This window comes from Populus trichocarpa, chromosome 3 (genome assembly GCF_000002775.5).
Source record: "Populus trichocarpa isolate Nisqually-1 chromosome 3, P.trichocarpa_v4.1, whole genome shotgun sequence".
NCBI lineage: Eukaryota > Viridiplantae > Streptophyta > Magnoliopsida > Malpighiales > Salicaceae > Populus > Populus trichocarpa.
The window spans coordinates 20,618,823-20,633,001 of NC_037287.2; the positions used below are offsets into that span (position 1 = coordinate 20,618,823).

The window sequence follows — 14,179 nt, forward strand, 5'->3', positions numbered from 1 at the left end:
CCGGGCTAAATGAGATTATGAAGAATTTGATATTTTGCATCAATAGAAAATTAAGGAATCCAATAAATCCCTTTATTTCATATATGATTCTCACTTTGGCTCAAGAGTTGTGACTTTTGCTTTCATTTAGTACGGTCAGAACAATTCTAATCACTTTATGTTGAACTTTAAATAATTGAATGGGACAAAATCAATCAATTATGGAGGAAAAGTTGGAGTCTACAATGAATTGGCATAAAAATCTCAATTAGTTGAGTGAAAATTTGTAAATAAAAATCAAACTACGTCAAAATATCTAGTAGTATTAGACTCATGCAAGGTTTCGAGTAAGAAACAAAAGGCATAAAATGCCTTGTGTCAACCAACTATACATCCCATATTCCTTTCAATAGCTTGTAGGTAAAACAAAAGCTGGGGCTTAAACAAATTACAAGTTCAGAAAAATCGCAGCAAGATCGATGAACAAATGCTATTCTTTAAAAGAGAAAAAGAAAAACAGTGAATGGAGACTTAAAATGAATTATTACATAGATTAAGTATCAAATTATCTATAAACAAACCAATAAACACAAGACACATAGATAAAATATAATAGCCCCCACCTAATGATTTATGTATTGCACATGATTTTATTTAAGTGTTTTATTAGCATAGTTTATGAATAATGCAGTAGATTAATCTGTGTAATAATTCCTCTCGTTCTCCAAGCCTTAACCCCCTCAACTCTTGCAGAGGTGGAATATATTCACCGACGATCCAAACAATTCAAGAACACAAAAACAAGAAAGTAGAACTGCACATGCATCTTTGAAAAAGCACAGGAATCTGTCAGACATACATTTATGCAAACATCTCTACAAGCAAAGCGCATCAATTCAAGTACAACAGATTAATTTTAGATGAGCATACATCATCTGTGAAATAGGCATGGCTAGTATCTTGTAGCAGAATCCCTGTGAAGCGCGCGCGCTCGCCATAATATAGATGCGCGGTAAAAGCTGCAAGTGCCTGCAGCACCAGTGAAGAATCATTTCCCCACCGTTAGGCCCCTTATCTTTAAATGCGAAGGCAAGTCGTGTCATTATCACACTAATGCTTCACGTGTGCTGTCTTGTTTTATAAAGGAAAAGGACGAGTATAGTTAAAATCACCGCTGAACAGTACCCATGGTCCAAAAAAAAAACACTTCATCGCGCCATGTATGTGTATACATGTATGGCCAGCACTTCTTGCTAAATTAATATGCACAGCCGTAACGTAAAGATGTAGATCTTCCCATCCAAATCTTCAATGTCCATGATCATGTGTAGTCTATTACAAATCTTGGTTGAGTGTCATGATTTTGATGATAGATAGGTGGCCTTCAGGACAGGCTGCTATTTCAAAGGACTTATAAACTACTAGTCTATTTTAAACTGATGCATCCTCACGGCTTAGCCTTTGAAATTTCCCAAAACATTCATGTCATGTGAAGAGTATAAAATCCGATCCGGGAATCAATCCAACTCAAAACCTAGACTATGAGTCAAGTGGGTTTGACTCGAATGGTTTTATTTTTTATTAGCGCTAGATAGGCTCATCCATAGAAGTACTAATAAAGAAATCTGAAAAGAAAATAACATTAATTTGCTTTTATCATTTGATTTGACATAATCTGGTATTACATCTATGTTTCTAGTTACACTCATTGCATCAAAGCTTGGTTTCGTGCAAGATTACGTGCATGAAATTAACCTTTTTAATTCCCCTAACGACGTTACTAATTAAACACACTTTACTGTTACATTTCATAATCATACAAACATGTGGTATTTAACCAATCCCGAAAAAATGAAACTAACTTCCATCTCGGCTGACCGAAACATATAGTCTCGTACGTCTACCTGCAAGCTCCGAGTGGCTTACCGCAAAGACAAGCATTATAAGCAAACGATGATGCTTCGAGGTGGTCGAAAGGCGGACCTGCTGGAATCCTCCCACATAGGCGGTTGTGACTCAAATCCAAGTGCCCGATAAATGATGCTTGGGACAAAGATTTTGGTATCAGACCCCAAAAGTTATTGTAGGATAGATCAAGAACCATGAAGTAAGATCCCGGACCGAAAACATCCGGTAGATATCCATGAAATGAGTTTTTGCTCAAATTCAAGTTACCAATAGCTGAATTAAACAAACTATAAGGTATATTTCCTGATAAGTTGTTGGCATCAAGATTTAGTGTTGCCAAGACTGCCATTTTACCCAAAGAAGCTGGTATTTCGCCCGATAATCTGTTCAAGGAAAGATCCAAATCGGCGAGACGATAAATTTTAGAAATTGAATCGGGAATTGTCCCGCCAATATAATTTCGGCTCAATAAAGCACGACTCAACATCCGAAGACGCCCGAAATCTCGAGGCAAAGAACCCCAAATCCGATTGTTACGCAAATCGAGATGCATCAAACTCGACAAATTAGTCAAGGATCTCGGGATCCTACTTGTTACAAGATTGTCGGCGATATTCAAAACGGTCAGCCTGTGCAACCGTCCGATGTCTTCCGGAATCGGGCCTGAAAGCCGATTCCCAATCAAATCAAGAATCCTCAAGAACGGCAACGACGTAATGCAGGCTGGAATCGGACCTGAGATCCCTTTCCAATCAGCAATTGTAAGACTGGAGAGCCTCTTGAGCTTGCAAATAGAAGGAGAGATCGAACCAGTCATGTACCCGGACCGACCAGCTTTTTGGAAAATGGGGTCTTCAGATTCACCTCGGAGGTTAATGTCAGCAACCCTTTTGGTCTCCATGTCACAGCTGACACCATACCAGTTACGGCAACAATCGGTGCCCGCCCAAGAATTGAAGATGCCCAAGTAAGGCTCGTGGAGAGCTGCTTTGAAAGCTAGCAAAGCTGCCCTGTCTGAAGGAGGACAGCTTCGAACTGTACAAGTAGAGATGAATATTGTTAAGGTTGCTAGTAATGTAATGTAAGAAAACATTGTCATTGTTTCTTGATTTCTGCGTGTAGAGTGTATGCTTTTTTTTATGAGTTTACGTTGGGGAGTGAAGTGTGGGCATGGAGATGAGGGATAACGTCGTTGTTTGTGTGTGTATATATATTAGGTGGGATTATTATAGTGACGATTTTGCCCATAACGTGGATTGTTACAGGTCTTGCCTTGCTAGATGTGTGATGACCTATTTGCATGTTCCTTTTCATTTTTCAAATTATGGGAGGTTTTTTTTTTTTTTTAATTTGTGCGAATTCGTGAGAGTTATTAGAAGAGATAATATCCAATAGGGATGCTCATTTCGTAAATAAGATGATGTTTGATGATTGTCTCATCATAGAAAAAATATAGTAAGAATAGAATAGATATATTTCTTTGTATGTTTTTTTATGAAAATACAAAAAATTATTTTAAATTTATTTAATAGATAGATTTATTTTATATATTTGTTTTTTTAATTAAATTCATTTTTATCTCTTTTGTATTTATTTTTTCTATCATGAAACACTAACCGAATATAATTTAAAAAATAATTCTTTTAATTTTTTGTGTTTTAACCTCAGCAATTTAAAAAATTCATTATTCTGAATGTATCAAATTGAATAATTAAGAGAGTTTATTATCATAAATATATGAATTTGATAAAAATATGTGTTTTTAAAATCATTTGATAGAAAGATTCTATCTCAATTAGTTCATTAATTGATGATAAAAATCCAAGTGCATGTACATGCCATTTCAATTATTATGGATAATTTGTTAAAACTTTAATTTTTCCAAAAAAACATTTTCAAGAACAATGAAAATTTGTATGTTGTTTAAAGACTTCACATTGATTAATGAAAATTTTTATAGATCTAGGATTGTTTTTTCTAAGAAAAAAATATTTCTTGTAGGATCAGGATTATAACTAATTAATCCCATATCAATTAAGACTATTTCTTTTCTATTTATTGGATCCTTAACAGTATATTATTCAATATGTCATCTAAACATTAATATCCCTTCAAAGTAATCAAGGAATCTAGTCTCTTCTCAGAATCGAGAATCTATATGGATGTTTTAGGAAAGGAAATGTTCGGATGCGTGCGTGAGTAATTATAATCTGATATCTATGAATTAATTAGCTGTTATTAATTATCAGGTAAGGTCATCTGTTCTCATGAAAAGAATCACTGACTCGTACGAGCTAGAGTTAATACTGCTACAGAAATTTCTGGGAAAATTAATACGTGGGGATTCAATACATGCTGACAATATCAATCAGGCACGCGCTCCAAATTAATGTACAAGGACATGAGCAGCAGCATGTTGGTTGGATCATATTAAATGTTTTGCTGCTAACTATGGTTGATCTTGAGAGAATCAATTAACCTTGATTCTTAAATTGACAATGCACCAAACTAAAATCCTGAACTTGTGATCTCTAATATGCAGGTAGTACTAGATCAGTGAAACGACGGTGTCTCTCATGTCCTTGCCTATCAGCTCACATTATGTCTCGACAAAATACACAGGGTGCAAATTCGAGGTTAGAAATCAAGGGAGGGGGGAGCTGAACCTAATAATTGAGGAAGAGCATATCAACATGGAGATATATGGGGATAAGCTCGGCTGAGAAGTTAGCTGGGGAGGGTGAGGGAGAGAGTTGGGGGCATGTGGTGCTGTATACATCGTGGCACTTCGAGGTCCATGATTGGAGAGGATCAGAATGTTGTGGTGACCACAATAAATCTGTGAAATAAATTAATTCTTCTATGAAGCAAAAGCCTTCCTTGCTTAGGATAATGCATTGCCAGGAAGAGAAATTATTAGCCATTGGAAGGTGAGGGAAAGCGACTCTATGAAGTAAGTAGTATACAGGAGATGTGAGATCTTAACCATGCCTGGTCTCAGGATCTCTTTCTACTGTTGAAGATGCAGACACTCTGGCTTCGTTAAAACTTGAAGTTTTGTATGGTATGCTTGGTTTTTTGGAGTAAATTAATGTTTCTGAAGTGTTTACTTCCATAGAGTGGAACCATTTTTCATGAATGTCCTCTTTAAATTTAATCAATTCAGAACAAAGTTCTATCAAAACTTTGGGACAATAAAATGGGACTCTACTTGCTGATTAATTGACCCTAGACTGAATCTTTGTCTCCCAGATTGGAGTCACAGTTGTGATCCTCCATTAAAGGAAAAAAACTCCTTGCCCCTTAGAAATCTGGCTCATCCACATGCCCTATCTTTACACTGTTTAAAATCGATCCACCAGGAGAAGATCGGGTGTGTGGGACATAAAATTTTGTACGTAAATCAAGAGAGGACAGGCCATCATTTTCCCATGTCGTGAAGATTTCAAACCAACCTGTAATCTCTCGAATTTCAAGCATATCTTGAAGACAAGTGATCAGCCAACACTGACATTTAACTGTGTATGAACAGATGAAAAGGACAATATTGTAAATTAGAGAGATGGGACGTGATATAACTTTTCACAAGTGATTATTATTGAATGGGTAAAACACATTCATGGTCCCTCAATGTTTTATAATTGATCATATTTGCCCTTCAATTCAATTTTGGTCACACAGAAACCCACCATATATTTTTAACATTTTTTTTCTTTAGTTTCAAAGTAAATAATATAATTTTCATGAGTTTTTCAATTCCAAGATGAATATTTTAATCAAATTAACGTGATTAAATGAATTTAGAATCAAACTATTTGATGTAAAAATACCATATTACTATCCAAAACTAAAAAAGTACGAGTATATATTTCAATTTCCCAGCCACTAACAAAATATTGCTTTTAAAAAAAATCATCAGTGGTGAGATAATTAAATAATTAAAATGGTGAATAAAAATATGTGTTTCGAAAATCAAAAGTTGGTGTTGCATATCTGCATTCAATGAGAAATCAAATGATTATGTTAAATTACACTTTCATCATACCATTTTTATAATCATATGATTAGGCACTAGCCATGTGGTGCACGTGCAAGAGGGTCCAGCAAAGAAAAGTTTTCACACTTTTTATTATTTAGCTATTTTAGGCTCTCATAAGAAGATCAAGATTTGAGCTATTTGATCTTTTAAATAAGTATAAAAGAGAGGGTGTTTAGGATAGCGGTGGATATTATTTTTTAAAATAAATTTTACTTAAAAATATATTAAATAATATTTTTTATTTTTTAAAATTTTTTAATATCAATATATCAAAATAATTTAAAAATTATAAAATTATGATCCGATCGCAATGCTAAATATGGAAGATATGATATGAAATTCACAAGTACATTGCTTTCTCATGCACTTCCTCTCTCTTCTTATAAAAAAAATAATATGATCAAACACAATAACCCTTCGAATCCCTAGAAATCCACCTAAAATAGATGGGAAGAATCATTTGAAATTTTATGAATCCAACATCCAAATTGTTAATTAGGCAATATCATAGTTATAATCATTTGAAATTTTATGAATCCAATCATTCAAACATGTTTGTTAGGCAACATCAATGTTATAATCATTTGAAATTTTATGAATCCAATCATCCAAATTTGTTAGGAAAAATCAATATTATAAAATAATATAAATTATATTTTACATGTTAGGTAATATTAAGTATAAAAATTTATTTCAAAATTGTCTCAAATATGTCTGTTTTTGTCCTAACCCTTGTGTATTTGTCTCTAGAACACTAACCAAACAAAAACTTATGGAACAACCAACAAATAGCCATGCAATGATCAGTTTTATATATTTGGTTGCTTTCTTGCTCAAGGTTAATTGTATTATAAATCGGGCAAGAGCAGAAGAGTAAGGTCTAAGTGAGTAATGGAAGAGCCAAGAAGATCACTTATAACTAATTAGTTGAAGCTTTTACATACAAGCAGAGATTAACAACTGCACAACACATCCTGCATTCTTGGGACCAGTGTTACAGTAATCAATAAATACAATTTTTTACAAGCAAATGCAAAATCATACTAACGAGGGAGTCTCGTATCGTGCAAATGTGTTGAAGCTATGTTTTGGAACTGAGTCGGCATGATATTATGAAATACTGTAGGTACAGCATTTTGCAACTGTGCTGGCATCATATTATGTGATTGTGTTGGCCCCAGGTCAGATATGCCCTGCGATTAGTATAATAGGATGTTAAATTAATAAGAACTCAGAGTGCAGATCATTGATGATGGCTCCACTAAAGTATCCCAGAAAGAAGTGGAGATAAATGGTTGTCATCATAAAGTTGATTTCTTATCAGGAAATACACACAGAGAGAGCTAAAGAGTATTAGGCTGCAAAAGAATTAGGCAAGAAAATAAACAAGATGGCAGTATCACAAACCATTAAATGGAAGCCTTCCTGTCCCCCAACGTTCACATCTCCTGACCGAGTTACCTGCTGCATACATGACACAAGTTCTAATGAACACCGATTATTGATAAAAAAAAATAGCAACATAGGCAAAGAATATCAGCAATCAGCAGACCTTTCCCTTTTTAACCGCACCACTGTGGTTACTTTCCTTTGTGTTTGCTGCTCCAGCTCTTCTAGTAGCCTTGTCTGCACCAGTAACCTGAAGATCTGGTGCCCTCTCTTTAGAAGTATTCCTGTACTGATTCTCTTCCTCAATGCTCCCTGAGGTGTTAGGACAAGCACTGGTTTCAGCAGAGTTATTTAAACTCGCACATTGTTTCAAAGCTTCTCTTATAGCACAAAGTGCGATGTTGTAACTCTCCTGTGAAAGAGACCCCTCTTCACCTAGTATTATGGCTCGTCGACACAAGTCATTATAGCGACGGACCTTAGTTTGCACCTCATCCAATCTTTCACTGATGGGATGCCTGCTCAAAGCAGCATTTGTCCAACGTTGCAATACATATTTAGGTGGAATGCTGAACACGCCTGACATTTGAAGAACAACAATAGCATGTCTACAGAGATAACCTTTGTATTCAAAAGAACGACATGAACAATAAATATCTGATTTTGTTTCATTCCATTCCACCACGTAATTCTGACCGTCTTCAAAGTCCTTCACAGTATACATTGTGGTTGTCTCATCCTGACTTTCTTTCTTAAGATGACAAGCAGCTGCTCCCAGAACCTCAACTTGGAATTTCCTGAAAATTTCATGTGTGTACACCAGTGACATTTGCTTCTCGAAAGGTGATGGGGATTTTAACTCAGCCGTTTCATGCCATGCATCAAAATCTGCCTTGGCTTCCTCTTCATACCTATCTTCAAGAATCGTTTTGTATTGTTCTATAAACTCTCTCATTGATGTTTCTGCATGCACATATTTCTCATATGAAGAGGTCAAGCTTTCAGAGCGCGACATTGTAGACAAACCAGCAAATGATACATCTCTCATGAAGGCAGGCACCCAATATTTGCGATCTTCATATAACGATCGAACCCATTCAACCTCTCGAAGATTAAATTTGTCAAGCAACTTCGACCATCTCTTTTCAAATTGTTCCTCGGTCCATGATTTAAAAATACATTTATTAAATTTTACCATAAAATTATCATGCCAAAGACTCAAATATTCAAGCTGCCTAGGGATCTTCTCCAATATATGCCAAAGACAAAAACAATGACATGTTTGTGGAAAGACTGCTCCAATAGCTGCTTTTAAGGCGTTGTTTTGATCAGTGAGCATTAATTGTGGAGCACGTTCCCCCATTGCCATGAACCATGTTTGCATTAACCAATCAAAAGTATAAACTGTCTCATCTGCTATCAATGCACAACCAAGCAATGTGGGTTGAATATGATGATTCACCCCAATAAAGAAAACTAATGGTATTTTATACTTGTTTGTGAAATATGTAGTGTCAAAACAAACTACATCATCAAAGTTGCTGTAGTCTTCCATTCCTTTTGTATCAACCCAAAACAAGTTTCTCAACCGATGCTCTTCATTCAAATCAACAGCATAGAAGAACTTAGGGTTCTCTTCCTGCATATGCATAAAAAGGTCTAGTAATACCTGAGCATCTCCTGATTCTAAGACCAAACTCCGCCCCTTATCATGCTGATTTCTCATGTAACCCTCTAAACAATCCACATTTTGATATGCACCAAAAAGTTTGGAAACTGAAGACAGATTCTTTCGTCGTCGTATCCGGATGTCATTCTTAAGAGGATCATCATTTCTATGGCTTCGAAAGAAGTGCACCTGGGCTGGTAAAAGCTCATGATTGTGTTCTTTTACAAAACTGTATATGTACCATTTTCCATTCTGTCTTCTCTTCACATGCATGCTAGCTTTACAGCCAATTTTTGGGGAGGGTCGTGGATTAATGGCATCATCAGACTGCTGCTTATTCCCATACCTTATGCATGAGAATTTTGCATCAATGAATTCTTTTGATGACCTAGATCGCCTGCTACTCAACTTAGCAGTACCAAAGCCTACAGACTTGGCATAATCTTTGTAAAATGAATATGCAGCTTCATGTGATTCAAATTCAATACCATCACGAGGTTCTGGAATTGCACTGCCTGTGATCACACTGGAATCCATTATTGTAGTGAGAAGATTCAGATCCGCTTTGTATCCCCAATCTGCTCACATCAAAATCTGCAGTCCTCCATAAAGTATACAATACATGTTGTTCAAAATCTCCTCAGATGGAGGTAGCATAAATTTTTTACTTATGATTTCATAGCCATGGTACCTAAAACAAAAGAATATGATTGGACAAACCATATCAGCAAGAAATAAAGTTAACAAAGCAATATCCATTCCAAACCGTGCAAAGCCTCGATCTCAAACTAAACACACAATGCATCAAAAAAGTCCAAATGAATTTAGCACCCAGCAACCAATTCAATACCATTTGTTCACACAGATCACCTAATTGCAACCTAACAATGCCTCAAGCACATCTTTTTTTAGCAAAAAATAATCACATGGAGACCATAACTCCCAACACGAAAACAAAAAGTAAAACACAACAAATCTCACACCAATATAATGAGATCATCCACCCGTTGTGCTCAATTCATCCATCTAACATATATGGTTCATTTCCAAATATTTTTCCTATCCCTTCTCCTTCCATTGCATTCCACTTCCATACACAACACACAATGCTCATAACCATTTAACACACAGAACAGAAGCTTCGCATCTCACGGCATTCATGCCACTCCTGTTCTTCATTCCAACCATTCCGATTTATCTAACTAAATTCATAAAATATCATATAATCTCGACAAAACCATTCGATACAAATTCAACTTAATATTTCTAATTTCTATATTAACATGTATTCCTTCTCACCTTCAACACAAGCACCGAATTTTTGGCCATTTTTTATCATCTAAAATGCAAAACATTCCACAACTCTCCATCATTCTTCTTCTAAAGCCAAAAATACACTAACCCTTTTAGCTCAAAACACATAAAGAACAAAGCTTTCCAATAAAAACTCACCAACCCATTATTTTTTACACAAATTTAAAAACAAACCCATCTCTTCTTTCCATAAATTCCAACAAAAACGAAACTAAACATCTCAAAAACTTTCAAAAGAAGACTTAATAACAGAGCTTGAGCTGGAAAAAAAATCATTAGGTACCTGAAAATTGCTAAAGTGTTGAGTCCCCACAAATACAATAGCTAAAGATTGAGTCTTGGAGGTTGAAAAAGATCCGATTTTTGGAGAGACATGAAGATTTCGTTGTCGGGTTAGGGTTTTCGGGTCTGTGATGGAGGAGAAGCGAGCGAGGATGATCTCGGATTTTTCCGACGCTTTGTGCTTCGAGTGATATACCAAGCGTTTTGTGGTGGTGACGCGTGGAGGTTAAGGGGTGTTTTGCATATTCTCTATGAGGAAGTCAAGGGGGTTTTTGGTAGTACAGTGCGAGTGGCATTGCAAGTGGGTTTTCTTTTCTGGGCAACCATCAAGTTAGTCACCAAATTAAAACATATAATCAGTTCGGTCCCTGAAGACAACTTTCATGAGGTGGCTCATTAACGTATTTTGAGATTTTCGGTGTAAAAATATTTTTTATTCAAAGATATATTAAAATAATAATTTTTATTTTTAATATTATATATCAAAATCATCTGAAAATACCAATAAAAATATTAATTTAAAATAAAATAAAAAATAAAAAATTATCTTTTAAAAAAATATTTTTAAAACCCAAAAACAAATCACTTTTAATAAATATAACTTGAGTTAAGACTCAGGTCTATACAGATTTTTCAATAAAAATATAATAAAATATAATAAAAAAAATATTTAATTTGATGAGTGAAAGGGCAAATATTCAATTATTTTTTTTATAAGTTTTTTTTTTTTGTTGAAAATACTTGTTTTTTATAAAAAAATTTAAAATTCAATTGAGTTTTTTTTTATTTTCTTTTTTTTTGGGGGGGGGGGGGGGGGTGTTTGGGGTTTTGTTCTAGAACTTAATAGTTTGATAAGGAATAATGGAAGAAAATGATTGTCTCTGGAATTATCAGGCTGACAAGAAGCACTCAAAAGTTATATAAAAGAAAATGACTCAAAAGTGGAACTATTTAATATTTATTATGTTCAACAATTATTCTCCACCTTTTTTTTTCCTTTGTCTTCCTTTTCTTCTCCTTTGAAAAATGCATTCGAATATTAAAGTTTTTAGCCAATTATCCAAATTTCGTATTGGGCCTTCACCATTTCTCTTGGGAGTGGATGAAAAAAAATGAAAAGCCTCGTCCAAACTCAAGGCTTGTTCATCTCCTATGGGCTTATGGACAGATAGGTATATATCATCGTCAGAATTGGCCTGAGATCTTATCCAAGAAAAAATTAGGGTTATTGGATTATCAAGTAAATTGTTTTTATTAAAATAAAACTATTTCATTAAAGAAATCATTGATGTTGTTTCAGTAGAATTGGATTGATTTGACTAAGTAATGGGTTAATCCAGCAAATCTATCAAATTTGTTGGGTTAATATCTTTTATAGCTAAGATTAAAACCGAGCCTTAATTAATTAACTACGTACGAGACGTATTCTTTTGCTTTATTTGTTTTCTTTTAAGAATTTTGTAAGCAGTGAAGGATACACCGCCAGGCGACAGCACAAAAAAGTGGCCACACGTTGTTGAGGAACAGTCTTCCTTGACCACCAATTTTTTTTCCTGGTGGAGATTTTCTCCTGAGAAAAAACAAAACACAGGCATCTTATCCATTCAAAATTTGGTTCCATGCCAATTTTTTCATGCTTTAAATGTTGTTGTTTCAGGAATATATTAACGAAGGGCATATCATGGTCAATATTTCCATTGTGTTGTAGGGATAAAAAAGGGGGGAAACAGATTGAAGAAGAAGCAAACTAGTTCAAATAAGAAATTAAGTACATGAAATCTTTACCTAAAAAAACAAGAAAATGTTTCCTTGCATCGTATCATTATTAGAAAAAAACATAAATTATATCTTGGGATCTCTCACCTAATAGTTTAAGATTTTAGGTTAAAAAGGTTCTTTGACATGCTATCAGAGCCTTGAAGACCAAGTAGTCACGAGTTTAAATCGCATCATCCCTATTTATTTGATAAAAATTAAGCATAAGGTAGTGTGGGCATGTGCAAGTTTCAAGTGTTAGAGAATAATATAAATTATATATTGGGACCTCACCTAATAGCTTAAACTTTTAGGTTGAGATAATATATATTGGGACCTCACTTAATAAATTAAGTTTTTAGGTTGAAATGGTTCTTTGACAATCATTACATCCTGATCCTCTAATTTCATCACTATAAAAAAAATTGATTCTCAAATTGAATTAGATGACAAAATAATGGGATCTTCTTGAGTTTAAGTAATAGAATTTTAATGCAACCAAATTTATAAAAATTGAAGTTTTAAGCATCCGGCTGAAGATTTGATACTACTTAATGAGGATTTGATCCAAATATATTATGTTCATGGCCTAGTATATGCTTTTATAAACTAATAGAACAAGTCTAGGCTGAAGAAGAAGCTTGGTCGCGCCAGACTAAGTTAACACCTTAAAATTAAGATAACAAGAGATCCGATTGTTGGATTGAGTTTAAGTTTTTTCAGGTAATTCTACATGTAGTTTTCTAAGGAACAACAACATTACATGTCGCTTTTTTATCTTTGGATCTTCTAAAATTAAGCCCAAAAGTTGTTGTTCGGGCCATTTTTTTTTATTTTCTTGGGATTTTTTGAATTTATTATTTTTATTTAGGATTCTATTTTAATTTCCTGAATATTTTTAGACTTTAGGTTGTTTCCTAGTAGATGTAGTTTTTCCTAGCCTATTTAAAGGTCTTATACATCTCTTAAGGATGCAGCCACCATATACTTGGTTTTTAGAGAATAAAATTGTGAATTTAATATTCAAATCTACAATCCTTTTTCTTCATTAAAATTTCTGCATTTTCTATGTTATTGTTATTGTTTTAGCTTCCACATACATTAAATTCTTGTAGAAGGATGGAAACATGGTAAATCATGCAAGATTTTAATACACCTAATGTTGTTGGTAAAGTATAGATATGTTTAATTAAATATATCTGTTAATAAATAATTTCTCAAAAAAAAACCTAAAAATCTTATATTATCAAACACATTTTCATGGAGATGTGTTTGATAATAATGTGTTTGATAATAATGTGTACCAGCCTAAAAAACCTAAAAATATGAGAAAATTATGTTTTTTATCTTATATCCATGGCAGAAGAAGAAGAAGAAGAAGCAATAGTACCATCAAGTATGTGGTTGTTTTGTAGTGCAATCATTGTGCGGTACAGCTTCATGAGCATGAAAAGACATCATTGGATACAAGACAAAGATGTTTCTATTTCTCCTTCATGTCTTTCTCTGTCACCGAATGATCAACATTGACTATCTTTTGGTTTCGGTATTGAAATACAAAGCTAAGATTATAAATAAAATATTGATCGCGTTAAACTTTGTTAATTTAATTTAGTTGATTTAATTAAATTCAATTTACACCTAGCCAGATTATATTAATATTTTTTTAAAAAAATAATAAAACAATGTTATTTTAATAAAAAAAAACATTAATCTAATTACTTGCAAGTTAATTTAAAAACTGAATAATTCAATACAAAACCTTGGGAATTGGATCTAAGAACTATGCTCTTAAAAGACGAGAAAGCCGTGGAAGATGAATAAATATGGACCGTGAATATCTG

The 14,179-nt window shown here is 34.0% G+C and overlaps 2 protein-coding genes across 3 annotated transcripts; both read right to left on the reverse strand.

Annotated features, from left to right (window-relative positions):
* Positions 1 to 1,616: 1,616 nt before the first annotated feature.
* LOC7493257 (DNA damage-repair/toleration protein DRT100) lies at positions 1,617 to 3,070 on the reverse strand. Its single transcript, XM_002303843.4, has one exon. It carries the CDS (start codon positions 2,984 to 2,986, stop codon positions 1,880 to 1,882), a length of 1,107 nt encoding a protein of 368 aa, XP_002303879.1. The 5' UTR covers positions 2,987 to 3,070; the 3' UTR covers positions 1,617 to 1,879.
* A 3,741-nt stretch (positions 3,071 to 6,811) lies between these two features.
* On the reverse strand, positions 6,812 to 9,521 carry LOC7478337 (protein FAR1-RELATED SEQUENCE 4). Of its 2 annotated transcripts, none has more exons than XM_024597849.2 (3): positions 7,479 to 9,521; positions 7,334 to 7,387; positions 6,812 to 7,119 (listed from the first exon to the last, which is right to left on the reverse strand). In XM_024597849.2, the coding sequence occupies exons 1-3, from the start codon at positions 9,519 to 9,521 to the stop codon at positions 6,970 to 6,972; spliced, it is 2,247 nt and encodes a 748-aa protein (XP_024453617.2). In that variant the 3' UTR covers positions 6,812 to 6,969. The 2 variants fall into 2 exon arrangements, with proteins under 2 accessions (XP_024453617.2, XP_024453616.2); XM_024597848.2 differs by having other exon boundaries at positions 7,334 to 7,390.
* Positions 9,522 to 14,179: the final 4,658 nt, after the last annotated feature.